This window comes from Drosophila persimilis, unplaced genomic scaffold (assembly GCF_003286085.1).
Source record: "Drosophila persimilis strain 14011-0111.01,24,50 unplaced genomic scaffold, DperRS2 tig00000606-arrow-arrow-pilon, whole genome shotgun sequence".
NCBI lineage: Eukaryota > Metazoa > Arthropoda > Insecta > Diptera > Drosophilidae > Drosophila > Drosophila persimilis.
Window position 1 is genome coordinate 849,425 of NW_020825324.1, and position 24,208 is coordinate 873,632.

Sequence of the window (24,208 nt, forward strand, 5' to 3'; positions counted from 1 at the left end):
TGCCTGTCCCCGCAAGTGAAAAAACATTCTCCAAAAAGGCGGAGGTGGAGGAGACCGCTTTAGAGGTCGCTGTTATCCCGAAATATCTGTGGAGCGTCGACGTCGAGTGCCCTCTGGCTGCAGCTCTGTGATCCAGAAAAAATCAAAGAGAAAAGAAATTGTCTAGCTATGGATCCCTTGATGACGGAAGCCTGGGATACCCATTGCTGATGGGCCTCCAAGGAAGGTACAATGGATGAAAAAAAGAGTCCCCGGTTTAGCCGTGATTCGGTCGCGACTTTCTGGTCTGCGAATATTATTTGGAACGTAGCAGAACAGTGACACCCAACCCTTAATCGTATAGTAATCGTAAATGTAAACGTAAAAACAAAAATAAGTCTAGACTGTAGAGATTGTAAAATCATCAACGTAGATCGCGCGTTGTGTCGTGTCGGGATCTGAAGGATGACAGTGACAGGCAGTGTTTTCCTTTCTACCTAGAAGAATTTACGTCGTGGCGTGGAGAATGCCAGTCCAGACATTCTGAAAGAAGAGAAAAAGCGTCGAAATTGGTTTTATTTAAGAATTGAACATTTTTCAGATGCTGTGTCGGCGTATTGGGGAGTAGGGGTCTGCTTCTGACCTGGCTAGCTTGGGGGCGCTGAATTCTTCGGTGGAAGTGGCTCTGCCTAGGTGTGCTGGAGCAGCATTCTGATCGATGGATCGCTTGGCAGGCGATAGGACGTTGGAAGTGGGCGCAGACTCAGAGCCGAATGCTGGCTCTGGTGAGGCAAATGTAGAGTTCTCGCCCACCATCTTATCATCCTGCTGCTTCTGTTCCTCCAGCGGCTCCTCCTTGATGTCGAGGATATCAGCCTTGGGTGAATTTGTTGGCTGCGGCTTCGCGTTGCGGTTCAGTGGATTCATGCAAGAGCCCTTGCAGCCGCAGTTGTCGCCACAGCCGTTGCTGGAGGAGAAGCAGGCGCAGCGTTTCGTATTGCATTTGGTGCGGCACTTGCACTTTTTCGATATCGAGTGGCGACCCCCCTCTCCGAGCTCCGTGGCCGAGGTGGAGTGCTGGGAATTGACCGACCCATTGATGTCACTGTTTGCGCCGAGGGCCTGCTGCTGTTCGCCGGTCGGCATTGATGTCTCCTGGGCCTGTGAGGTGGCACGTTCGGTTTTGTCGTTGACCGACTGCGTAGACATCTGCGGTGAGGTGATTAATTACGTTTGGCATTGCCCTGTTGTGCTAGACTGAAGTACTCTACTCACCTTGGAACGTCGTTTGGTGCTGGGGATCCATTCGGGGTCGTCATCGCTGGCATCGCTCATAATATCAATGCTTTCAGAGAGGAACTCAACGCTCTCATTGTGATTATCGCGGGATGGGGCCGCCTTAGCTTGTTTTTCTTTTGTGTGTGTCTTTTCCTTGCTCGACTTCAGACGATCGACCTGTTGCTGAAGGGCTTCGCGGCTGCTCAACAGCTCCTCGATAATCTCTTGGTGCGATTCGCCTGCGGGCTGCTGCGTGGCCGCCGTGCGCAATAGGACAGCCACCTTCTCCTCGTAGGCACGCTGCTGGGCGAGCATTTGTTCCTCGTGGTTGGCCTCGACCTGGCGCAGCCGCTTGGCCAGAGCCTCGTGCCGCTGCTGGGTCTCCAGCAGCTGGCAGCGCTGTTCTTCCATGGCGTTACGCTGCTCGAAAATGTTGTGCGCCTGCTGGCGCCGCTGCTGGACGAGGCTCTTCAGCAGCTGCTTACTAACGGCACGCGATTCGTTGATGCTCTGGACGCTCTCGGCGAGGGCCTTGCTGCGGCTGTCCAAATCGCTGAAGCAGACCTTCTGTTGGAGATCAGCTATCTGGGCGTTGCGCATCTCCAGCTCCTCCTCGATCATGGCCAGCTGTTTGGGATCCCCACCAGATTTCACTTGATTGTAGTGGCTATTAATGATCGCCCGGTCCTCCATGAGCTGTTCGAGACTGTGCTCGGCATCGATCACTGAGAGGATGACCTCCAGTTCGCGTTCCACCCAGGAGTCTGTCTTGGCACCACCCGTGGGATCCTTGGCATGGCGCTGACGCTGTGCCGATGCCGGGCGATCGAGGGCGTCCTTCAGCCGCTTATTGGCGGCCAGGGCCTCCTCACATTTGCGCTTCAGCACCTGCCGCTGCTTGGTGTGCAGGGTCTGCTGACGCACCATTTCGCTCTGCATTTTACGGTCCTTGCTCTTCAGCTGGGTGAGCTCCTTCTCGCGCACTGTTCGCCATTGGCGGAACTTCTCTGACTCGCCCCGCATCGTACGGATGAGCTTCACCTTGGACTCCTTCATGGCCCGTATTTCGGCGCTCAAATTGTTGATCTTCTCCCGCTCCTTTTCGCGCATCTTCAGCATATTGGCCTGTGTGATGAGTTTCCGCTGCAGTTCGGCGATCTGTAGCTCCAGCAGCTTCAGCCGCTTGCGACGCTCTTCGGCAATCCGGGCCGAGGTATCCTTGCTCTTGATGGTACGCAGCTGGTCGATCAGGTCGCGCCGCTCGCACTCCAGCTCGTCGATCTTCTGGTTGCATTGCTTCACCTTCTCGTCATCGTCATCGTCCAGCTTGCTGAAGTTGCGACAGATGCGCTCGTGCAGCTCCTGCTTGAGGTCCAGCTGGCGGTTGATGGTGCGCAGTTCGCCGACCAGACCCAGCTGCTTTTTGGTGTAGTCCTCCGACTGGGAATTGAGCAGCTCGTGGGCCTCCTCGCCCATGGCGTCGCCCTCACCATCGCCATTTGTTCTGTTGCTCGATATCGATTCGTGGCCGTGCGTCTGCAGCTCTTCCTCGGTGCGCTGCAGCTCCTCGTCGACCTGATCCACCAGCTGACTGATCTCTCGCATCTGATCGGTTGGTTCCGATGGCTCGGCACCCTCTGCCAGCTGTGCCTGCAGCTTGCTCTTTAACTGGATAACGTACGCCTTGAGCTTATCGTGGGCTGCTTCTGCAATGTGGGCCCGCATCTCCTTCTCTGTGAGATCGATCAGAGCCTGGTGCAGCTCCTGCTGTAGCTTACGGGTCTTCTCCTGCAGCGTCTTTACCAAATCCTTTAGACCCTGTTGGTCAGCAGCAGCCGTACAGGATGCTGATGTACCATCAGCGCCACTTGGCAGCGGATCGAGTCCGGCCGCACACACAGCACAATTAATGGAGCTGCTCATCTTGCCGGCGGCCAGCAGCTCCACGCGCAGCTTCTGTATGATGTCCTTGAGCTTATTGACCTCGACCGTATGCGGATCCATATTGACCACGGGCTTGTTCTTGATCTGAAGCGCACGATCTGCATAGCGAAGGGTGCTCAGCGTCTCAGACACATTGTAGTCAGCCGGACTGACGCAGGCAATCATCAATGTGATGGAATTGCCGCCCAGCGAGTCCTGGAGCAGGCGCGTCAGCTTCGACTGGCGGTATGGTATATAACCAGAAACTTGTCCGGCTGTAAAATGGACACAAAATGAGAAAGGGTTTGGCTTTTGATAAGCGGCAAAACCTACAGCCCAATGCGCTTATCACATTTCCGAGGGCCAGCAGGCCTTTGTTGATGTTGACCCCCTCCCTGAAGCGATCCCCCGTGGCCAGTGTCTTTGAGCAGCGTTCAGACCCAGCGAGATCCACAAGGGTAAACTTGGAGGTGGTCACCGCCATCCTAAAGATCACAAGAGATGAATGCGAGAATGTAATTCCACAGGATTCTGTGATTTTCTGTGGACACTTACCCGCCTTTCAGCTCGCTGGAAACCACGGTAAGTGTAAAAATTGCATGCGAACGGGATGATACTTCGTTCATAGCAGTGGCTGCCACTGCCCGAACGGCGGAACCGCGCATCAGATAATCGGTAGCGTCATGAGAGGATTTTACATCTAATTCGGTGAGGCCAGGCAACACAATCCGATTCTGTATCTCTCGTAATTCCACGGCAACTTTTTCGGGCTTGTTCGACGAAAACAAATCATAAAACTGTTCTTGATACAATTCAACAAAAGAGCAAGTCACTTTGAAATTGTATTCTTCGTTCAGATCGGCAATGTGTCCGAATATATCGTCGACGGCCCGCGGAATGACGCCAACATCATTATCGAGGACACCGTTGAAAGCCGTGCCCATGGTGTATGTTTTGCCAGAGCCAGTCTGGCCGTACGCTATGATGGTCACATTATAGCCATCGAGGAGCTTCTTCAGCTTTCCCTGGACACATGCCTCAAAAAGATCTTTCTGGGTGTCGTTGCTGTCGAAGACATGGTTGTATGTGAAGCACTCGCCGCGATTGATCGACACTTGGGGGGAACCATTCGCCGAGCGCTCGAGTGCAATGCGGCAGCCGCTTTCCACCTCCGATTTGACGAGGGGACGCACGCGCAATGCCACTGCCACTGTGCTGGTATCCTCGCTGGCCATCTGCGGCAGAGAGCAGACCAGAGCAGTTAGTACTCGTACCCTTCGCCATTTTGGGGGGACTTCTTACCTTGTTGACCGGATTCCCGACAGGTATTGTAAATTGGATCTCGGTAAAGAAATTTGCAAGTCTCTAAACAAATAATAAAACAAAAACTAATAGTCGGAGCACAAAAAAAAAACACACCGAAACACCGAAAGCCCGAGTATTAACTACAGTATATGTATAGCCGACTGTGATTGTGCAAATTTTGTGTCGCGTATGCGACGCTTGTATTTTTCCCGGCCGATGACATGGGCAAGTTACGGCTGCAGTTTAAGCTCTTCCACAAGCCCCTCTTCAGCTGGAAGGGCAGCTATGTGGTCACCCAGGTGAGTGTGCCTCTAAGTCAGTGAAGATTCACATGCCCATTACATTCATCTTGTATCTCTTTTGTTCGCCAGGTCGGTGCCGAGCGATCCGTCTCCTTTGACAACGGCATCGATGGCTCGGTGGCCGAGGACTGTTTCTTTGCCATGCGCGCCTTCAGCCAGGGCTATACGTTCAACTTCATTGAGGGTGAAATGTACGAGAAGTCGCCGTTCACGCTGCTTGATTTCCTGCAGCAACGCAAGCGCTGGCTCCAGGGCATCCTGCTGGTGGTCCACTCCAAGATGATACCCTTTCGGCACAAGCTGCTGCTGGGCATCAGTGTTTACTCGTGGGTCACCATGCCGCTCTCCACATCGAACATTATCTTTGCCGGCCTCTATCCGATACCCTGTCCCAATCTGGTGGACTTTGTGTGCGCCTTCATTGCGGCCATTAACATCTATATGTATGTGTTTGGGGTGATCAAATCCTTTTCGCTGTACCGCTTCGGACTGTTTCGGTTTCTGGCCTGTGTGCTAGGCGCCGTCTGTACGATTCCCGTCAATGTCGTTATCGAGAATGTGGCCGTCATTTGGGGATTGGTGGGCAAGAAGCACAAGTTCTATGTCGTTCAGAAGGATGTCCGTGCGCTGGAGACGGTTTAAGGGGCCGTGGCAAACCAAATGAAACAAAGATATCGCACAATGGCCAGGATATATGCATGCACACATACACACTATCTGAATTCTGATTTGTTTGTAATTTCTAGGCCTAAGACTCACACACACAGACACACAGACACACAAGCACACACGTTTCAGCGTCCCGTACTCACTGCGCATGTTGGCTGGCGGCGGAGACTTCCCAGTTGGTTGCAGGGGCAAACGCAGACGAGCAGATAGGCCCGGGGGGGGTGATCGTTGGTTTTGGCGCATTTCTCCATCCATCGTGTTGGTGGTAGGAAAAATAAAAACAACTTTCACTCAAATCGCTTCACTTGCCTCGATTTATATTCACGGATCAGCTGATCGAGCAGAGGTGCTTACAGCAAGGAGTTGCGGACAGCGTAGGACAGCCATAGGGTTGCCAGATCGGCCAACCAGTTTGAAAGTTGAGCGCCAACCGGAAAATCGCGCGGGCCCCAAATTTGAAATTTTAAATTTTAAATTTCAAATTTCAAATCGAGTATTTGGCAATTACAAACAGGAAGAATGGAGGACGAGGAAAAGCGGGTCTTTGAGAGGAGAACTAGCCTGCAGCGTTCCCCACCACAGTGGCAGACGCCCCGAGGCATTTGGCCCAGGGAGCAGGCAGTTGAGAAGCCGGCCCAGCTAAGCCTTGGTACCGGAACTCCACTTAAGGCGCCCCTTAGAGTGCTGCCAGCACTGACTGTGTCTGCACCAGCAGAAGTCCCTGTCAATCCCTTTGACTTCAGCAGTGCTTCCACAGACAAAAGCGGCACAGGACCAAAGGCCGAAGGAGATCTGCGGGCGATCCTGGCTTCGCTGGTAGAAAAGTCGACGGAATTGTCGAAGATGCTGAGGGACGCCCGTTATCTCAACAAAGAGATGAAAGAGTTGGCGCAGAACGTGGTGAGGATGCAGAAGTCCGCGCTTCACAGCTTCGACGCGAAGTTTCAGAGGAAGGAGAGGGTGGAGCGGCGTGATCAGGAGACGCAGTGCTCCCCTCAACACGATGCGCCGAAAAGGAAGCTGGACAAGCCGACGAGGAGCTCGCCGAAGCGGAGAAACAATATGAGTGGCCATCCCACGTTGCAGTCCCACGAGCAACCGGCAAGGAAGACCGAATCAGCTGCACCTACCGAAGGTGAATGGGAGAAGGTGAAGAGCAGAGCGCACGCCCGGAAGCCAAGGCCCCGTCCGGATGTTATTATCATCGAGCCAAAAGGGGAAATGACTTACGCGGAGATCCTTAACCTCGTCACCCGCAACCAGAGCGAGAAGATGAAGAAGGTAGGCGAGAGTGTGAGCAGAGTGAAGCGAACAGCCAAAGGTGCTCTTCTATTGGAGCTCAAAGACGCCTCGAAGGAGACCGCGCAGCTGCTTCGCGAGGATATAGGCACTGTCCTAGGAGGCAAGGCGGAGGCGCGAGCACTCACCCAGCAGACGAGGCTAGAGATGCTCGACTTGGATGAGATGGCTACCTCGGAGGACGTGGGGAAGGCCTTCAGCGATCAAATGGGGATTACACTCGATGTGGACGCCATTAAGAGTTTGCGCCCAGGCTTTGGTGGTACCCAGCGGGCTATTATTTGCCTGCCGGCGACCCTTGCGACGAAGGCGCTATCCGTTGGTAAGGTTAAAGTGGCATGGTCCGTCTGCCTCATACGGGAGCGAAATCTGCCGTTAAAGTGCTTCAGGTGTCTTGAGATCGGCCACGTTGCACTTAATTGCAAAAGCTCTGTAGACAGAAGCGGGTGGTGCTTCCGCTTCCACGCACTGCTTGAGGCCTTCGCTGCGTTGGACGTAGCATTGCTGAATCGGGGGACCGCGAATACCTTCAACAGGGGTGGCTCTGGGTCAGTCATCGACCTTACATTCGCCTCTAGTAGCCTTTCCCCTCTGTCCACCTGGCGCCTGGGGAACCACTATACGGCCAGCGACCACGAGGCAGTGGTGTTCTCGATAGGCGGAGAAGGTGGTTGCAGACTGACCAGGGCAACGCAGACAAGCCGGAGAGCAGCCTACAATCCCGAATCAATGCGGATTCCAAGGTTCTTGGAGGCGCTGAGGAATATGGAGGTCGGAGGCTCAGCTCAACAGATGGTCAACCAGCTACTGGAGTCCCTACTGCTCGCATGCGATGCCAGTATGAGTCGCAAGAGGCCATTCAAGGGTAAGCAATCGCCGACCTATTGGTGGAATGACGAGATCCAGGAGGCCAGACGCACTTGCCTGTCAGCTAGAAGGCGATATCAACGGGCTCGCAGAAGGAGTGGCACTAGCTGGCCAAGGCTACAGGCGGAGTACTGCGGAGCTAGAAAAGCCCTAAAGACCGCCATCAAGGAGAGCAAGAGGGAGTGCTTCCTGCAGCTTTGCGACTCAGCCGAGAAGGATCCGTGGGGACGTGCCTACAAGACGGTAATGAAGCGAATTCATGGCAGCAACGCGGGGTCGCCGTCTGACCCAGACCAGTTGCGGACGATTGTTGAGGCATTGTTCCCATCCGGGACTCACGGTCTTGCCATCAGTGCCGACGCACACCAGCCTGCATATTCGGTCGAACCGGTTACGGAGGACGAAATCGTCGCCCTGGCCCAAAGCTTAAAGGCCAAGAAGGCTCCAGGCCCTGATGGAATCCCCAACCGTGCGGTAAAACTGGCGATGGCACACAACCCGCACGAGTTTGCTAAGGCATTCACGCAGTGCCTGCGGGAAGGACTATTTCCGCCGCAGTGGAAGTTGCAACACCTGGTGCTCTTGCCAAAGCCAGGAAAGCCGCCGGACGATCCCTCCTCGTTTCGACCGATTTGCTTAATCGACTCGCTGGGGAAGACTCTGGAACAGATAATCCGTAGAAGACTGGACAACGCCGTCGAGGATGCTGGGGGACTTTCACCAAACCAATACGGCTTCAGGAGTGGGAGGTCAACGGTGGACGCCATAGGCAGGGTAGTTGACATAGCCTCCAAGGCAGTGGAGGGAACTCGATGGAAGGGCGGCAAGAAGGAATACTGCCTGATTGTCACCCTAGACATCAGGAACGCCTTCAATACGGTGAAGTGGGAGTGCATCCTGCATTCACTTAACCGGCGCGGTGTACCCCAATACCTTCAGGCAATCGTAAGGAGCTACTTTGAGGGGAGACTGCTGGAGTATAATACGGAGGCCGGCGCGCAGACTCACGGCATAACGGCAGGCGTTCCCCAAGGATCAGTGATGGGTCCCCTATTATGGAACATTGCCTACGATGGAGTCATGAGATTAGCTCTTCCAGGCGGATGTCAGCTAACCTGCTACGCAGATGATGTCGCCCTGACGGTGGTGGCCAAGCACCTGGACGTCGTCGAAGCAAATTGTGACACCGCAATCCAGCTGATTGCAGACTGGCTCCGCTCTGCGGGACTAGAGCTAGCCGCTCATAAAACCGAGGCAGTATTGGTGAGCACCCGTTCGACTGTGGAGACCGCTCACATCAGGGTTGGCGACCAGAGACTATCGTCGAAACGAGCCATTCGGTATCTGGGCGTGATGATCGACACCAGGCTCAGTTTCCGTGAACACCTATGCTACGTCCAGGAGAAAGCGGCAAACACGAGTCGGGCGCTGTTCCGAATACTGCTGAACACCCGTGGCCCGAAGCAGGAGAGGAGGATTCTGCTGACCAGTGTAGTCCGCTCAGCCATGACCTACGCAGCAGACGTATGGGCGGATGGAATTAAAGTTGCCAGCTACGCTAGGGGCGTAAAAGCCACTCATCGCCTCTGCGCGCTCCGGATCTGCTGCGGCTTTCGGACCATATCCGACGACGCTGCCCTAGTCCTGGCGGGTGTCCTTCCAATTGACCTTCTGGTTCTTGAGGAGAGGAAGGAAGCCTCAGAGCATGGCAAAGCCGCTGGGACGGCTCCGATAAAGGACGGTGGACACACCGCCTGATTCCGGATGTCCGATATTGGATCGGCAGGCGACACGGTGTGGTCAATTTCCATTCCACACAGCTTCTGAGCGGACACGGCTGCTTCAGCCATTACCTTTGGAGGTTCGGCCACGAGGACTTGCCGAACTGCTCGTGGTGCGGCGACGCCACTGAAGACGCCGAGCACATAATTTTTCAATGTGGGCGCTTCTCACTTATTAGGGGCAGCTCACGCCGAACAACCTGATCGAGGCGATTGTGGAAGACCCCATGGTATGGTCGGCCTGGAGCAACTTTGCAGCCGGCGCCATGAAGGAGCTGCGTAGGTGCGAGCGCCGAAGGAACGAGAGTGGCTAGGAGGAACCATGGTCCCTGCGAAGCAATGCTTTGCGGCCGTCCCGCAGAGACCCGGAACTTCCTGCCGGTCTTTCCAACTCAATACAGCTCCCTGTCTAGCTTTAGTTAAGTCCCAAAATGTTGGACGCAAGGATACATTGCCTACATGCAAGATCTATAATATGCACCACGCACTCAAGCAACAGCCAGCCCCAAAAAAAAAAAGGAAAACCGAGAAAAAACAAAAACCCACTCCTCCATTAAGTGTAATTTCCGTACGTTCTTTACTCTTTGGATTCTGTTTTTCTTTTCTTTTTTTTTTTTTTTGATAGTCCGTAGTGAAGAAAAGCGCTATATTTATATATACTATATAGTAAATATCATATGTACTATATTACGTAGCATTATTATTATTATTACTATCATTATTATTATTTAAAATGTGTACATTAATGTATTGTAAATTGAAGAAAACTAGAATTGGAGCAGACAGCTGTTAAATGTCCGATTCACACACCAAAAACCAATGGAAATGGAAAATGGATGAAATGAAGAAACTGAAGAAACAGAGCACAATATCCGAAGCATTGGATGTTAGACTTATGTACTTACATATATACATACACGTACATATGTACATGTGTGTGTATTATATGTTGTGAGTTGTTTGAACTATATGTCATTCAGTCCACACGCCCACAATGCCCCGTGGAACCTCCGAACCCAGACCGAGAGAGGAGAGTCGGTTGTACACTTTTCGTATTTATTCCTTCATCCCGCATCCATTCATTATCACATGATCCCTACCCATCCCTAGCCTTCCCATGAAACCCCACGATGGTGGATGGTTCGAGTGATACAGCGGTGAATGATTCTCGAACGGAGAGTCACAAGCGAAGGCTTCAATCACCGCTGTGATATATGGCCCGTCGAATTTCGAATTTCCGTTCAAATGCAAAAGGCACTTCCCCCCTTGCACACACACACATGCATCTCCCTTTCCGTCGGCCTTCTGTTAAACCACCCACCATCCACCCTCCCCCCAACACACAGACACACACACATACACACACACACACACACACACATTGAAACTGTTATAAAAAAAGAAAAGAACCAAATACAAAAAAAAAAAACAATAAAATGTAGAAATATATGCGAGTTTTTATCGTTATTATTATGAATGAAGGCTCGGATGCGGGTAATGCCTGTCCCCGCAAGTGAAAAAACATTCTCCAAAAAGGCGGAGGTGGAGGAGACCGCTTTAGAGGTCGCTGTTATCCCGAAATATCTGTGGAGCGTCGACGTCGAGTGCCCTCTGGCTGCAGCTCTGTGATCCAGAAAAAATCAAAGAGAAAAGAAATTGTCTAGCTATGGATCCCTTGATGACGGAAGCCTGGGATACCCATTGCTGATGGGCCTCCAAGGAAGGTACAATGGATGAAAAAAAGAGTCCCCGGTTTAGCCGTGATTCGGTCGCGACTTTCTGGTCTGCGAATATTATTTGGAACGTAGCAGAACAGTGACACCCAACCCTTAATCGTATAGTAATCGTAAATGTAAACGTAAAAACAAAAATAAGTCTAGACTGTAGAGATTGTAAAATCATCAACGTAGATCGCGCGTTGTGTCGTGTCGGGATCTGAAGGATGTTTTCCTTTCTACCTAGAAGAATTTACGTCGTGGCGTGGAGAATGCCAGTCCAGACATTCTGAAAGAAGAGAAAAAGCGTCGAAATTGGTTTTATTTAAGAATTGCACATTTTTCAGATGCTGTGTCGGCGTATTGGGGAGTAGGGGTCTGCTTCTGACCTGGCTAGCTTGGGGGCGCTGAATTCTTCGGTGGAAGTGGCTCTGCCTAGGTGTGCTGGAGCAGCATTCTGATCGATGGATCGCTTGGCAGGCGATAGGACGTTGGAAGTGGGCGCAGACTCAGAGCCGAATGCTGGCTCTGGTGAGGCAAATGTAGAGTTCTCGCCCACCATCTTATCATCCTGCTGCTTCTGTTCCTCCAGCGGCTCCTCCTTGATGTCGAGGATATCAGCCTTGGGTGAATTTGTTGGCTGCGGCTTCGCGTTGCGGTTCAGTGGATTCATGCAAGAGCCCTTGCAGCCGCAGTTGTCGCCACAGCCGTTGCTGGAGGAGAAGCAGGCGCAGCGTTTCGTATTGCATTTGGTGCGGCACTTGCACTTTTTCGATATCGAGTGGCGACCCCCCTCTCCGAGCTCCGTGGCCGAGGTGGAGTGCTGGGAATTGACCGACCCATTGATGTCACTGTTTGCGCCGAGGGCCTGCTGCTGTTCGCCGGTCGGCATTGATGTCTCCTGGGCCTGTGAGGTGGCACGTTCGGTTTTGTCGTTGACCGACTGCGTAGACATCTGCGGTGAGGTGATTAATTACGTTTGGCATTGCCCTGTTGTGCTAGACTGAAGTACTCTACTCACCTTGGAACGTCGTTTGGTGCTGGGGATCCATTCGGGGTCGTCATCGCTGGCATCGCTCATAATATCAATGCTTTCAGAGAGGAACTCAACGCTCTCATTGTGATTATCGCGGGATGGGGCCGCCTTAGCTTGTTTTTCTTTTGTGTGTGTCTTTTCCTTGCTCGACTTCAGACGATCGACCTGTTGCTGAAGGGCTTCGCGGCTGCTCAACAGCTCCTCGATAATCTCTTGGTGCGATTCGCCTGCGGGCTGCTGCGTGGCCGCCGTGCGCAATAGGACAGCCACCTTCTCCTCGTAGGCACGCTGCTGGGCGAGCATTTGTTCCTCGTGGTTGGCCTCGACCTGGCGCAGCCGCTTGGCCAGAGCCTCGTGCCGCTGCTGGGTCTCCAGCAGCTGGCAGCGCTGTTCTTCCATGGCGATACGCTGCTCGAAAATGTTGTGCGCCTGCTGGCGCCGCTGCTGGACGAGGCTCTTCAGCAGCTGCTTACTAACGGCACGCGATTCGTTGATGCTCTGGACGCTCTCGGCGAGGGCCTTTCTGCGGCTGTCCAAATCGCTGAGGCAGACCTTCTGTTGGAGATCAGCTATCTGGGCGTTGCGCATCTCCAGCTCCTCCTCGATCATGGCCAGCTGTTTGGGATCCCCACCAGATTTCACTTGATTGTAGTGGCTATTAATGATCGCCCGGTCCTCCATGAGCTGTTCGAGACTGTGCTCGGCATCGATCACTGAGAGGATGACCTCCAGTTCGCGTTCCACCCAGGAGTCTGTCTTGGCACCACCCGTGGGATCCTTGGCATGGCGCTGACGCTGTGCCGATGCCTGGCGATCGAGGGCGTCCTTCAGCCGCTTATTGGCGGCCAGGGCCTCCTCACATTTGCGCTTCAGCACCTGCCGCTGCTTGGTGTGCAGGGTCTGCTGACGCACCATTTCGCTCTGCATTTTACGGTCCTTGCTCTTCAGCTGGGTGAGCTCCTTCTCGCGCACTGTTCGCCATTGGCGGAACTTCTCTGACTCGCCCCGCATCGTACGGATGAGCTTCACCTTGGACTCCTTCATGGCCCGTATTTCGGCGCTCAAATTGTTGATCTTCTCCCGCTCCTTTTCGCGCATCTTCAGCATATTGGCCTGTGTGATGAGTTTCCGCTGCAGTTCGGCGATCTGTAGCTCCAGCAGCTTCAGCCGCTTGCGACGCTCTTCGGCAATCCGGGCCGAGGTATCCTTGCTCTTGATGGTACGCAGCTGGTCGATCAGGTCGCGCCGCTCGCACTCCAGCTCGTCGATCTTCTGGTTGCATTGCTTCACCTTCTCGTCATCGTCATCGTCCAGCTTGCTGAAGTTGCGACAGATGCGCTCGTGCAGCTCCTGCTTGAGGTCCAGCTGGCGGTTGATGGTGCGCAGTTCGCCGACCAGACCCAGCTGCTTTTTGGTGTAGTCCTCCGACTGGGAATTGAGCAGCTCGTGGGCCTCCTCGCCCATGGCGTCGCCCTCACCATCGCCATTTGTTCTGTTGCTCGATATCGATTCGTGGCCGTGCGTCTGCAGCTCTTCCTCGGTGCGCTGCAGCTCCTCGTCGACCTGATCCACCAGCTGACTGATCTCTCGCATCTGATCGGTTGGTTCCGATGGCTCGGCACCCTCTGCCAGCTGTGCCTGCAGCTTGCTCTTTAACTGGATAACGTACGCCTTGAGCTTATCGTGGGCTGCTTCTGCAATGTGGGCCCGCATCTCCTTCTCTGTGAGATCGATCAGAGCCTGGTGCAGCTCCTGCTGTAGCTTACGGGTCTTCTCCTGCAGCGTCTTTACCAAATCCTTTACACCCTGTTGGTCAGCAGCAGCCGTACAGGATGCTGATGTACCATCAGCGCCACTTGGCAGCGGATCGAGTCCGGCCGCACACACAGCACAATTAATGGAGCTGCTCATCTTGCCGGCGGCCAGCAGCTCCACGCGCAGCTTCTGTATGATGTCCTTGAGCTTATTGACCTCGACCGTATGCGGATCCATATTGACCACGGGCTTGTTCTTGATCTGAAGCGCACGATCTGCATAGCGAAGGGTGCTCAGCGTCTCAGACACATTGTAGTCAGCCGGACTGACGCAGGCAATCATCAATGTGATGGAATTGCCGCCCAGCGAGTCCTGGAGCAGGCGCGTCAGCTTCGACTGGCGGTATGGTATATAACCAGAAACTTGTCCGGCTGTAAAATGGACACAAAATGAGAAAGGGTTTGGCTTTTGATAAGCGGAAAAACCTACAGCCCAATGCGTTTATCACATTTCCGAGGGCCAGCAGGCCTTTGTTGATGTTGACCCCCTCCCTGAAGCGATCCCCCGTGGCCAGTGTCTTTGAGCAGCGTTCAGACCCAGCGAGATCCACAAGGGTAAACTTGGAGGTGGTCACCGCCATCCTAAAGATCACAAGAGATGAATGCGAGAATGTAATTCCACAGGATTCTGTGATTTTCTGTGGACACTTACCCGCCTTTCAGCTCGCTGGAAACCACGGTAAGTGTAAAAATTGCATGCGAACGGGATGATACTTCGTTCATAGCAGTGGCTGCCACTGCCCGAACGGCGGAACCGCGCATCAGATAATCGGTAGCGTCATGAGAGGATTTTACATCTAATTCGGTGAGGCCAGGCAACACAATCCGATTCTGTATCTCTCGTAATTCCACGGCGGCTTTTTCGGGCTTGTTCGACGAAAACAAATCATAAAACTGTTCTTGATACAATTCAACAAAAGAGCAAGTCACTTTGAAATTGTATTCTTCGTTCAGATCGGCAATGTGTCCGAATATATCGTCGACGGCCCGCGGAATGACGCCAACATCATTATCGAGGACACCGTTGAAAGCCGTGCCCATGGTGTATGTTTTGCCAGAGCCAGTCTGGCCGTACGCTATGATGGTCACATTATAGCCATCGAGGAGCTTCTTCAGCTTTCCCTGGACACATGCCTCAAAAAGATCTTTCTGGGTGTCGTTGCTGTCGAAGACATGGTTGTATGTGAAGCACTCGCCGCGATTGATCGACACTTGGGGGGAACCATTCGCCGAGCGCTCGAGTGCAATGCGGCAGCCGCTTTCCACCTCCGATTTGACGAGGGGACGCACGCGCAATGCCACTGCCACTGTGCTGGTATCCTCGCTGGCCATCTGCGGCAGAGAGCAGACCAGAGCAGTTAGTACTCGTACCCTTCGCCATTTTGGGGGGACTTCTTACCTTGTTGACCGGATTCCCGACAGGTATTGTAAATTGGATCTCGGTAAAGAAATTTGCAAGTCTCTACACAAATAATAAAACAAAAACTAATAGTCGGAGCACAAAAAAAAAACACACCGAAACACCGAAAGCCCGAGTATTAACTACAGTATATGTATAGCCGGCTATGATTGTGCAAATTTTGTGTCGCGTATGCGACGCTTGTATTTTTCCCGGCCTCCTTTGCCAGTAAATTCGAAAATGGTGGCATAATTTATCGATACAACAGCTGGGCTGGAATTCTTTAAACGGTCACACTAGTCCATGCGATAGTTAAACTATCGATAAGAATCGATAGGTGCATGTCTTTTTTTCTATTGTGGAACGCCATAATTTGGCCACACTCGGCAGCCGCCGCCACAACACGCAAAAGTTTCGTATTTTTCTGTTTTCATCCTTTATTTCAATCAATCATGGCTGCAAGAGCGCAGATCAAGTTGATGCCGGAGATGTTCCAGAGCAATGGGTGTGCTAGCCTCGAGGACACGAAATCGACAGTTTCCAAAGTACAGACGCGCACTGAACGCTTCCAAGAGCGCGTCAGAAAGCATATAGACGAGAACTACTCGGAGTTTATGACCAATCATACATCGCCGGACATCTTCCTGGAGGAGTCCAGTTCGCTGGGCCGGGAGATCAACGACCTGCTTGAAACGGTGGGCACCGAGGGCCTGGCCGCTCTAAATAGCTCAAGCACGCAGTTGGCCGACCACAGTCGGGAGCTGCGTGAACTAATGCTGGGCCTGCAGGTCAGTGAGCACATTCTGAAGATCGACGAGCTTTTCCAGTGCGTAGAAGAGGCGAAGGGCACCAAGGACTATCTGGTGGTCCTCGATCTGGTGGGGCGTCTGCGATCGCTCATATACGGCGAGGGCGAAGCCGCTACCCAAGATGTTGTGCGCATCTTCCAGGCCCTCGAATGCTATGAAACCATCAAGGTGAAGTACCATGTACAGGCCCATCTCCTGCAGCAGAATATGCAGGAGCGCTTCGATCGGTTGGTGCAACTCAACTGCAAATCCTTTCCCAATTCCAAGTGCGTCACACTGCTGGTCAGCAAGGAGGAGGGTCAGCTGCATGACATTGTCATCGCATTATTCCAGGAGCGCTACAATCCCGTCAGACTGTGTGAATTCCTGCTGGAAAACTGCATCGAGCCGCTTATCCTCAAGCCAGTCGGGGTGGAGTGCAACGAGAACGCCGAAGCCGGCACCTATGTCCAACTCTCGCTCTCATACTCCACCAAGGAGAGTGGCATGGCTAGCGGCACTAGCACACAACTGAGACCGAACTACAAGCAGGTGCTCGAGCACTTTCGACTGCTCCTCCAGACGTTGAGCGGCATCAACCACAGCCTGTCCAGCAGCCAGCATGTTTTCAGCATCATTGGGGATCATGTCAAGGATCGCATGATGCATTTGCTGGTCAACGACTGCCTTATACCGGCTGTGCCCGAGACCATGGAAGAGTACCAGGCCTCCACGTTGTGCGAAGATGTGGCGCACTTTGAACAGTATCTGGCCGACTCGTTCCTCATCAATCCCGAGGTGGATCGCGGACTCAGTCAGTTCATCGAACAGTACGAGACCTATTATCGTAATCGGCTGTGCAGTCGCGTCCTGGAGTCGACCCGGGAGATTATACAGCGTGATCTGCAGGACATGGTGCTGGTGGCGCCCAACAACCAAGCAATGGATGTGACCGGATGCGATCCCTTCCTCTTCCCCCGCTGCATGGTCTCGAGGAGTGCACAGGTAGAGAAGGATGAACAGGACCATCATCCTCCCTTTCGAGTCACGTTAAATTCCTATTGCTTTCGTTTTGCAGGACTTTATGAAGCTAATGGAACGCATTATGCGACAACCGACGGAAAAGCCGGGCGAGGACGAGGCCGATCCCCTGGCCGGAGTCATTGGCATGATGCTGCAGACGTACATCGACGAGGTGCCCAAGGTGCACAAGAAACTGCTTGAGAGCATTCCACAGCAGTCGGTGCTGTTCCACAACAACTGCATGTACTTCACACATTGGGTGGCCCAGAATGCCAACAAGGGGATCGAGAGTTTTCCCGCACTGGTCAAAACGCTGCAGGCCACTGGGACCATGCACTTCCGGGTGCAGGTCACCTACCAGACCTCCATACTGATGGACATCATGGAGAGTTTCGGTGAGTGTGAGGTGATTCAATATTTCCCCCAAAATTTTGACATTTGACATTTTTGCAGAATTTGAAAGTCCGCATACGCTGGGCACCGGCCCATTGAAGCTTGTACGTCAGTGCCTGCGTCAGCTGGAGCTGCTGAAGAACGTGTGGCAGAATGTCCTGCCCGATAATGTGTACAACAGCACCTTTGTCGAGCTACTCCATGCGTTCATCAATGAGCTGGTGCGTCACATTTTCACACAGCGCGACATCTCCGCAACCATGGCCAGCGATCTGAGCGATCTAATCGATGTGGTACTGGAGAAAGCCCCAAAGTTGTTCCGCGATCCCCATGAGGTGCATCAGGTGCGCTCGTGGATGAAGTTGCAGCAACTCAAGACCATGATGAATGCCTCGCTCAAGGAGATCACCGAACTGTGGTGTAAGGGAGCCGGCCCGCTGACGGCCAACTATAAGGCCGATGAGATACGGTATCTGATACGGGCCCTGTTCCAGGACACCGATCGTCGGGCCAAGGCCATCACCCAGATTATGTAGAGCTGATTCCCCGCTAATGTTATTTAGATTATCCTTTAATTCTTAATAAAAAACAATGCCAAAAGGTCTATCCATCAGTTGGCCTCTTGGCGGGCCTGAAATATAAGCGGATACAGCTGCTCAACGAGCAGTCTATGGTCCCGGCCATGTGTGACGGACAATATGCGCTGGGCTTCCTCCAGATGATGACTGGCCTCCTTGTGGTGGCGCTCGAAGAGCTGTATCTTGCCAAGCTTCATGTGTAGCAGTCCCACCAGCGGATTCCACTGGCCATGGTACATCTGGAAGCCCGGTAACAGCTGCTGGCCGTAGTTGAGGGCTTCCTCCCATTTTCCCACCTCGATGGCCGCCTCAAAGGCAGCATCCAATGTCTTGACATGCCACACGTTCAGAGGATGCATGAGTCCCGCCTGTTTGTCCAGGCATACCTTGCATACGTCCAGATCTGCAGGAGCAGGAGCAGGAGCAAATCAGTGAAAGAAAGAAGTCACACGAAATTAAGTCACACTTACAGGCCACATCCTTCATGGCCTCCAGATTGTGCTTGGTCAGGGCCATGATCTCATTGTAGGCATTTCTCAGCTTGGGACTGATGCCCACCGAACAGCGCTTGCAGTTGTTCCACTCGATGTTGATGCTGGCGCTGCATTTCCGATTGGGACAGGCGGCGGCTGTCATTTGGCGCGCCTCCTTTGGATCGCGACACTTGCTGCAAACGCACAGGAAGTAGTAGTGGTCCTTGAGGTCCTGTCGCCGCTGTTCGGGCGTGTTCAACAGATCGATGTAACTGATGAAAATCTTCGACCAGTCCAGGCAGGGCATATCCTCCAGGGCGTGTATGTGCAGCTCGTTCCCCTCAAAGGTGGCCACCGCATTCGGCTGGCAGCTGTGGTCGGTGATCGAGACACCCAAATAAATGGCAGTGGCAATGGAGTTCATCTCAGCATCCAAAACATTAAAACCATTTGTGATTAGCTGCGGCATTGATACAGATAAAGATACAGATACGGATATAAAGAGACGGCAAAAGAAAAGAGCTAGCTATCAAAACATCACATTTGAGTGTACATATCTAAACCGTGAACCTCGCGAAATGATCAATCGCCTGGCAAGGCGCCAGCCCCCCGTCATTGATTGGTTTCTTATTCGGGCAGAACAGGAGCGGATTCGGGTACATTTTTAGTTTTGTACCACAGGTGGGTGATGTTCCACCTCCATCTCCTCCCCCCGTTTCTTCTTATATCGAAGACATGCGCCTGACTGTCCACCATCAGGTGGCTGTTACTTACACGACCATAGATGCTCATTAGTTCCGACTTGTTTGGCACTGTGCTTGGGCTATCGGCCATCATATCCGTAAGCACGGCATGCAACGAGTCCAAGTGCTCCAACCGCTTTCGGTCATTTTTGATTTCAGCATAATCTGTGGAAGGCCCGGAGCAGTCCATTAACAGTCCATTGGCAGTCCCTGAATGGGGCCCATGGGGGCGTACTACTCACGGGACATGAGGTCACGGAACTTGCGGGATCCATGCTCAGTATAATAGCCACGGATTAGATCGCCGCCATGCTGGAGGCGCAGTATGAGGCGACACAGCATGCGGGCGGCATCCGGCACAATCCGTGGATGGATGCTTTTAAGGAATGGGCACTCGTGCTTGTGCTGTGCCCAGGCTTGGGTCTGGCAGGATCGGTTACAGTAAGACACATATCGGCAGTTCGAACACTTTCGCACCTTGGTCCTAGGATCAAAATGGAATCGTGTAAATACTAATAGGCCTTTCAATTCGCATTTCACAAAACACTTACGCCTCCAGGCAGTTATCGCAGCGCTCCAGGCGATACTGCGACTTGAGCACAAACGCAAAAGGCTTCTCTGTGAGGATGCGCTGTCCTCGTTTGACAGACTTCCCATCCATGGCGACTGGGATGGAATGGGATGGGGATGGCATACCTGGGACCAGAGTCTTCTGCTGCTGTTGCTTGGCCGGGGGCCCGTCACGTACGACTAAAAATTAGCGCACACCTGCGCCTCAAAAAAATGATTTCGAAGTTTCTACTTTTGAATGTTTTGCGGCATCTAGTTATATTTTTAGACACAAATTTGCGTAAATCGCAGGCGAAGAACAAAACAAAAAATATTTATTTTCGTTTTGTGCAGCAGAGCAGCGCAGCCCCGCGCGGTGACCAGCGTTGCCATATCGTTCGCCCAAGAAGAGATACGGGGTGCAGGTACAGTGATAACCACTCAATAGGAACATTGCAAAGTAAAAATGCCACACATTGTTGGTGTTGTCTTCGGGGCCCTTGCAGGCAATATTTTTTCTCATTTATTTGTAGCAAACCTTTAGCTTAAGGATATTTATTATGTGATCAATCCAAGCCTGTAGCAGCGCTGGGGCGAATAGACGGGCCTTTACAGATAGATATAGCTAAACCAAGACTAACACGACTAATTGTTCTGCGGCTTTGACCATTCAACGCTGAGAATCAGATGATCGTAGCCGTGTCCGTTCAATATCTCGATGGCTGCTGCAGCATCCTTGCGCTGCTTGAAGTGCACATAGGCGAATCCCTTGCAGAGGCCGGTATTCTTGTCGCGGGCCAGGTACATTTTACTTTGTGGTCCAATTTTCTTAACCAGCTCCTCCAGATCCGCCTCCGTCATCGATTCCGACAGATTCGAGATACGAATGGCGGCGGTGTCGTCGCGACCACGCATTCCCAGGCCCCCCTTTTGGCTGTCCTTGAGGAATGGCGGCACATATTTACCGGACTTGGGTGCATCCACGGCGGCAGAGGCAGCCGCTGCAGCCTTCTTCTCCATGAGATTTGTATCCATGGCGGTACCTTTGTAGGGGCAATTGACGGACCAATGCTCGCCATTGCAAATACGACACTTGGCAATGTTCTTGGTGGGATCGAGCAGCGGATCGTTGGCCTTCTCGTCTTCCTTGGAGTTGAGGAACTGCATGATGATTTCCTCGGATACCATTGTGGTGTGCGAGTTGGGGCCGGGCTTGTCGCTCTTCGATTCCCCAAACTTGGTCCAGGTGCGACGCTTGGCCACGGTCTTTGGCACCACCTGCTTGGAGATTTTGTAGGTGCGCACGACCTTTGTCTTCTTGTCGTCCTTGTTGTATTTGTATTCGGTCACATACTTGTGGCCATTCTCAACGTTCTCCGTTGTCGGCGGCAGGCCGCCGTAGTCGAGCTCCACCTCATCGGCCCAAGACGACTTGATAGTTTCAACGCCCGGCATCTGGAAATGTTCAAGTGAAACATTCAATTTTATACACTCAACATATCGTTAGTGGTTTATTACTTTGTTGTACACTGCAATTTAATAGCGTAATGGAAATATAAAATTTCGCCACGAGTAAGCAGAACAGATCCGCAACACGAAAAGAGCCAGAGTTGATAATTGCGTATCGATATATGGTTTATATCGATGTTTTAATTGCTAATTGGCGCACAATCACTGCTGCCAACATGTTAATAGAAAAAAGCTGTTTTTGTGGTACTCACAATTTACAGCAAGCAAAAAAGAATGCTAAGAAACTTTTGAATTATTATTACTATAATAACAAAATTTCAACCGTAGGAAACATTACTTATAAGTAAATGTTTCTATAAAAAAGGGCTAACAACACTCCCTGTTAGAGATGAAAGCCGCTAAATATCGATTGCGTTCAGTTTATTTGGTAACGCCGTCAAATGACAGCTCCTAGGCCGGCAATTTCGCAGACGCCGAAGTGTTGTGAAATTTGACAGCCAGCGTTGGGTTCTTTTCCTTCGTGGTTTTCGACTGACAAGATGGCTCCAACTGTAAGTGCTGAAAAGAAATCGTGAAAGTGTAATGCAATCATATGATAAATGTTCGCGAAAGTTGCAGAATATCAATCTATATTCCATCTTTTAAACGAAAAAGTGGAAATATCACAGCAAATCGAACCATTAATGACGTAACTCGAAAGCTGATTAGTTAGTTTTATTTTCTTGTATGTGCAGGCCAAGACCAACAAGGGTGATACTAAGGCCGCTGCTGCTAAGCCGGCTGAGAAGAAGGCCGCTCCTGCCGCCGCTAAGGGCAAGGTGGAGAAGCCCAAGGCTGAGGCTGCCAAGCCCGCCGCCGCTGCTGCCAAGAACGTGAAGAAGGCACCAGAGGCCGCTAAGGATGTGAAGGCTGCTGCTGCCGCCGCCGCCAAGCCCGCGGCTGCTAAGGCTGCTGCTGCTGCCAAGGCAGCTCCCGCTAAGGAGGCCGCCAAGAAGGCACCCGCGGCGGCTGCTGCTGCCGCCAAGAAGGCTGCTCCAGCCAAGGCTGCTGCTCCCGCTCCAGCGAAGACTGCTCCCGTTAAGAAGGCAGCCTCCACTGCTGCGGCTGCTCCTCCAGCCAAGAAGGCCGCCCCTGCCAAGGCTGCTGCTCCAGTAGCCGCCGCGGCTGCTGCTGTTCCAGCTGCCGCTGCCGCTCCGGTTGCTGCCAAGCCTGCTGCCCCCAAGCCCAAGGCAAAGGCAGCACCGGCACCCAGCAAGGTGACGAAGAAGAATGTGCTCCGCGGCAAGGGCCAGAAGAAGAAGAAGGTCTCCCTGCGCTTCACCATCGACTGCACCAACATCGCTGAGGATAGCATCATGGATGTTGCTGACTTCGTAAGTACCCCGAGCCATCTGCCCAAGAACCGCCATCAGCTGAACTCTGGCTACCGCACCAAGCTTTCCATTGCCCCCAATCATAGCCTGGGGCTTTGGATAAAAAGTTGTGGTTATAGCGAACTTTCATTTGCGATTAAACTGCTTGCGGATTCAATATCCGTTCCGCTAGCGGTTAACAACTCTTGGAACATGTTCACAATCAGTTTAGACAAAATAGAAAATCGTCTTCAAACACTACTCTGTCGATCAATCTTCGATTCGCCTATCATGGCGGCACGCGTCTCTGTATAAAGTGCTCCCCATTCCCGTGGGGAGTGCGCCGATAAGGGGCTCTGGTCACTGCACAACGGGGTAGCCACTGATCGCCAGTAACCTGGTACTGGCCAGTTGGTGCAACCGTCTGTGAACAGCGTCAAGCCGTGCTATGTGTACCGCCACGTGGTGGGCCCCGGGTTGAGTGCGGCACAACCGTGTCGCATCGAGCCAAAATTCATAGTGCGCCCTGCTCAAGTGCTCCGACATCCGTGACACTGCAGGTTTTTCCCACAACAATAGAGCTAGACTTCCAATAAAGAATACACTAAAGCTCAGTCGTACAAACACCCGTATGTGGGCAAACCGTAAGCGCTTCACGCGCTAGTTTCAGAGCAGGGCGCTGCTGATTGCATCTCCCGCCCACCATCTCCCGATCAGGTAACTACTACTAACTAAATTCATCATTATCATCCGTACCGAAACTATTTTAGGCCACGACGATTTGCCGTCAGAGAGTGAAGCTCTGCGTCGCTCTGATGGCAGTGTACTCAGTGGCATATTAAAAAATTGGTCACTCTTCTTAATTTGGGCCTTCAGTTGACAACTGACTGTTGGCCTTAACACTGAAAGAGACATCTTAATCGCCGCCCAATCGAACGCATTAATACTTTCTGGTCCTTGTCCTTTCTTGTCGCCTGCTAACCGTATCCACCTATGTTTTGCAGGAGAAATACGTTAAGGCTCGCCTAAAGGTCAACGGTAAGGTTAACAATCTTGGCAACAATGTCACCTTTGAGCGCTCCAAGTTGAAGCTGCACGTCAGCTCCGATGTGCACTTCTCCAAGGCCTACCTCAAGTACCTGACCAAGCGGTACTTGAAGAAGAACAGCCTGCGCGACTGGATCCGCGTTGTGGCCAACGAGAAGGACTCGTACGAGCTGCGCTACTTCAGAATCAGCTCCAACGATGACGAGGACGACGATGCGGAGTAAAGATGATACAAAGACAGCAATAACAAAAGGATTTACAATGGCATTGTATGGCTGATTCGTTTTTATTAAATATCACGTTACGGTCGTGTTTTTATAAGCAAACAACAACAAATTGTAAACTAATTGAAAATCCATTTTTTGGGTCTACGACAAAATAAAAAACTGTGTAAACCTGATATTAATATGCTCAATTATTTATTT

General features: G+C 52.3%; 7 protein-coding genes across 7 annotated transcripts; 3 read left to right on the top strand and 4 right to left on the bottom strand.

Annotated features, from left to right (window-relative positions):
- Nucleotides 1-255: 255 nt before the first annotated feature.
- On the bottom strand, nucleotides 256-5,725 carry LOC6597439 (chromosome-associated kinesin KIF4). Its single transcript, XM_002022445.2, has 7 exons — nucleotides 5,600-5,725; nucleotides 4,483-4,545; nucleotides 3,736-4,415; nucleotides 3,514-3,665; nucleotides 1,255-3,455; nucleotides 623-1,188; nucleotides 256-522 (listed from the first exon to the last, which is right to left on the bottom strand). The coding sequence occupies exons 1-7, from the start codon at nucleotides 5,705-5,707 to the stop codon at nucleotides 477-479; spliced, it is 3,816 nt and encodes a 1,271-aa protein (XP_002022481.2). The 5' UTR covers nucleotides 5,708-5,725; the 3' UTR covers nucleotides 256-476.
- LOC6604620 (beta-1,4-mannosyltransferase egh) lies at nucleotides 4,679-5,538 on the top strand. The gene is made up of 2 exons (XM_026990608.1): nucleotides 4,679-4,784; nucleotides 4,857-5,538. The coding sequence occupies exons 1-2, from the start codon at nucleotides 4,707-4,709 to the stop codon at nucleotides 5,427-5,429; spliced, it is 651 nt and encodes a 216-aa protein (XP_026846409.1). The 5' UTR covers nucleotides 4,679-4,706; the 3' UTR covers nucleotides 5,430-5,538.
- A 5,431-nt stretch (nucleotides 5,726-11,156) lies between the features above and the next one.
- On the bottom strand, nucleotides 11,157-15,570 carry LOC6597389 (chromosome-associated kinesin KIF4). Its single transcript, XM_002022447.2, has 6 exons — nucleotides 15,368-15,570; nucleotides 14,621-15,300; nucleotides 14,399-14,550; nucleotides 12,140-14,340; nucleotides 11,508-12,073; nucleotides 11,157-11,407 (listed from the first exon to the last, which is right to left on the bottom strand). Exons 2-6 carry the CDS (start codon nucleotides 15,298-15,300, stop codon nucleotides 11,362-11,364), a joined length of 3,645 nt encoding a protein of 1,214 aa, XP_002022483.2. The 5' UTR covers nucleotides 15,368-15,570; the 3' UTR covers nucleotides 11,157-11,361.
- A 206-nt stretch (nucleotides 15,571-15,776) lies between these two features.
- On the top strand, nucleotides 15,777-18,175 carry LOC6597392 (centromere/kinetochore protein zw10). Its single transcript, XM_002022450.2, has 3 exons — nucleotides 15,777-17,160; nucleotides 17,234-17,573; nucleotides 17,632-18,175. The coding sequence occupies exons 1-3, from the start codon at nucleotides 15,820-15,822 to the stop codon at nucleotides 18,105-18,107; spliced, it is 2,157 nt and encodes a 718-aa protein (XP_002022486.2). The 5' UTR covers nucleotides 15,777-15,819; the 3' UTR covers nucleotides 18,108-18,175.
- On the bottom strand, nucleotides 18,122-20,271 carry LOC6597393 (histone-lysine N-methyltransferase SMYD3). Its single transcript, XM_026990600.1, has 5 exons — nucleotides 19,917-20,271; nucleotides 19,608-19,849; nucleotides 19,397-19,530; nucleotides 18,620-19,082; nucleotides 18,122-18,552 (listed from the first exon to the last, which is right to left on the bottom strand). The coding sequence occupies exons 1-5, from the start codon at nucleotides 20,057-20,059 to the stop codon at nucleotides 18,182-18,184; spliced, it is 1,353 nt and encodes a 450-aa protein (XP_026846401.1). The 5' UTR covers nucleotides 20,060-20,271; the 3' UTR covers nucleotides 18,122-18,181.
- A 119-nt stretch (nucleotides 20,272-20,390) lies between these two features.
- LOC6597394 (eukaryotic translation initiation factor 3 subunit G-1) lies at nucleotides 20,391-21,508 on the bottom strand. The gene is made up of 2 exons (XM_002022452.2): nucleotides 21,433-21,508; nucleotides 20,391-21,369 (listed from the first exon to the last, which is right to left on the bottom strand). Exon 2 carries the CDS (start codon nucleotides 21,367-21,369, stop codon nucleotides 20,560-20,562), a length of 810 nt encoding a protein of 269 aa, XP_002022488.1. The 5' UTR covers nucleotides 21,433-21,508; the 3' UTR covers nucleotides 20,391-20,559.
- A 370-nt stretch (nucleotides 21,509-21,878) lies between these two features.
- LOC6597395 (60S ribosomal protein L22) lies at nucleotides 21,879-24,183 on the top strand. Its single transcript, XM_002022453.2, has 3 exons — nucleotides 21,879-21,935; nucleotides 22,119-22,757; nucleotides 23,741-24,183. The coding sequence occupies exons 1-3, from the start codon at nucleotides 21,924-21,926 to the stop codon at nucleotides 24,005-24,007; spliced, it is 918 nt and encodes a 305-aa protein (XP_002022489.1). The 5' UTR covers nucleotides 21,879-21,923; the 3' UTR covers nucleotides 24,008-24,183.
- Nucleotides 24,184-24,208: the final 25 nt, after the last annotated feature.

What these genes read in the sequence shown, in the direction of transcription:
- LOC6604620 (XM_026990608.1), top strand. Translation starts at nt 4,707, where the DNA reads ATGGGCAAGTTACGGCTGCAGTTTAAGCTCTTCCACAAGCCCCTCTTC. An exon ending in GCAGCTATGTGGTCACCCAG is followed by an intron (nt 4,785 to 4,856) that starts GTGAGTGTGCCT and finishes TTTGTTCGCCAG; the next exon opens with GTCGGTGCCGAGCGATCCGT.
- LOC6597439 (XM_002022445.2), bottom strand. Translation starts at nt 5,707, where the DNA reads ATGGAGAAATGCGCCAAAACCAACGATCACCCCCCCCGGGCCTATCTG. An exon ending in TCGGGAATCCGGTCAACAAG is followed by an intron (nt 4,416 to 4,482) that starts GTAAGAAGTCCC and finishes TCTCTGCCGCAG; the next exon opens with ATGGCCAGCGAGGATACCAG. An exon ending in TGTGATAAGCGCATTGGGCT is followed by an intron (nt 3,456 to 3,513) that starts GTAGGTTTTGCC and finishes TCCATTTTACAG; the next exon opens with CCGGACAAGTTTCTGGTTAT.
- LOC6597389 (XM_002022447.2), bottom strand. Translation starts at nt 15,300, where the DNA reads ATGGCCAGCGAGGATACCAGCACAGTGGCAGTGGCATTGCGCGTGCGT. An exon ending in TGTGATAAACGCATTGGGCT is followed by an intron (nt 14,341 to 14,398) that starts GTAGGTTTTTCC and finishes TCCATTTTACAG; the next exon opens with CCGGACAAGTTTCTGGTTAT. An exon ending in AGCGCCCCCAAGCTAGCCAG is followed by an intron (nt 11,408 to 11,507) that starts GTCAGAAGCAGA and finishes CTCTTCTTTCAG; the next exon opens with AATGTCTGGACTGGCATTCT.
- LOC6597392 (XM_002022450.2), top strand. Translation starts at nt 15,820, where the DNA reads ATGGCTGCAAGAGCGCAGATCAAGTTGATGCCGGAGATGTTCCAGAGC. An exon ending in TGGTCTCGAGGAGTGCACAG is followed by an intron (nt 17,161 to 17,233) that starts GTAGAGAAGGAT and finishes TTCGTTTTGCAG; the next exon opens with GACTTTATGAAGCTAATGGA. An exon ending in GGACATCATGGAGAGTTTCG is followed by an intron (nt 17,574 to 17,631) that starts GTGAGTGTGAGG and finishes ACATTTTTGCAG; the next exon opens with AATTTGAAAGTCCGCATACG.
- LOC6597393 (XM_026990600.1), bottom strand. Translation starts at nt 20,059, where the DNA reads ATGCCATCCCCATCCCATTCCATCCCAGTCGCCATGGATGGGAAGTCT. An exon ending in GTTCCGTGACCTCATGTCCC is followed by an intron (nt 19,531 to 19,607) that starts GTGAGTAGTACG and finishes GGCCTTCCACAG; the next exon opens with ATTATGCTGAAATCAAAAAT. An exon ending in TAATGAGCATCTATGGTCGT is followed by an intron (nt 19,083 to 19,396) that starts GTAAGTAACAGC and finishes TCAATGCCGCAG; the next exon opens with CTAATCACAAATGGTTTTAA.
- LOC6597394 (XM_002022452.2), bottom strand. Translation starts at nt 21,369, where the DNA reads ATGCCGGGCGTTGAAACTATCAAGTCGTCTTGGGCCGATGAGGTGGAG.
- LOC6597395 (XM_002022453.2), top strand. An exon ending in TCATGGATGTTGCTGACTTC is followed by an intron (nt 22,758 to 23,740) that starts GTAAGTACCCCG and finishes TATGTTTTGCAG; the next exon opens with GAGAAATACGTTAAGGCTCG.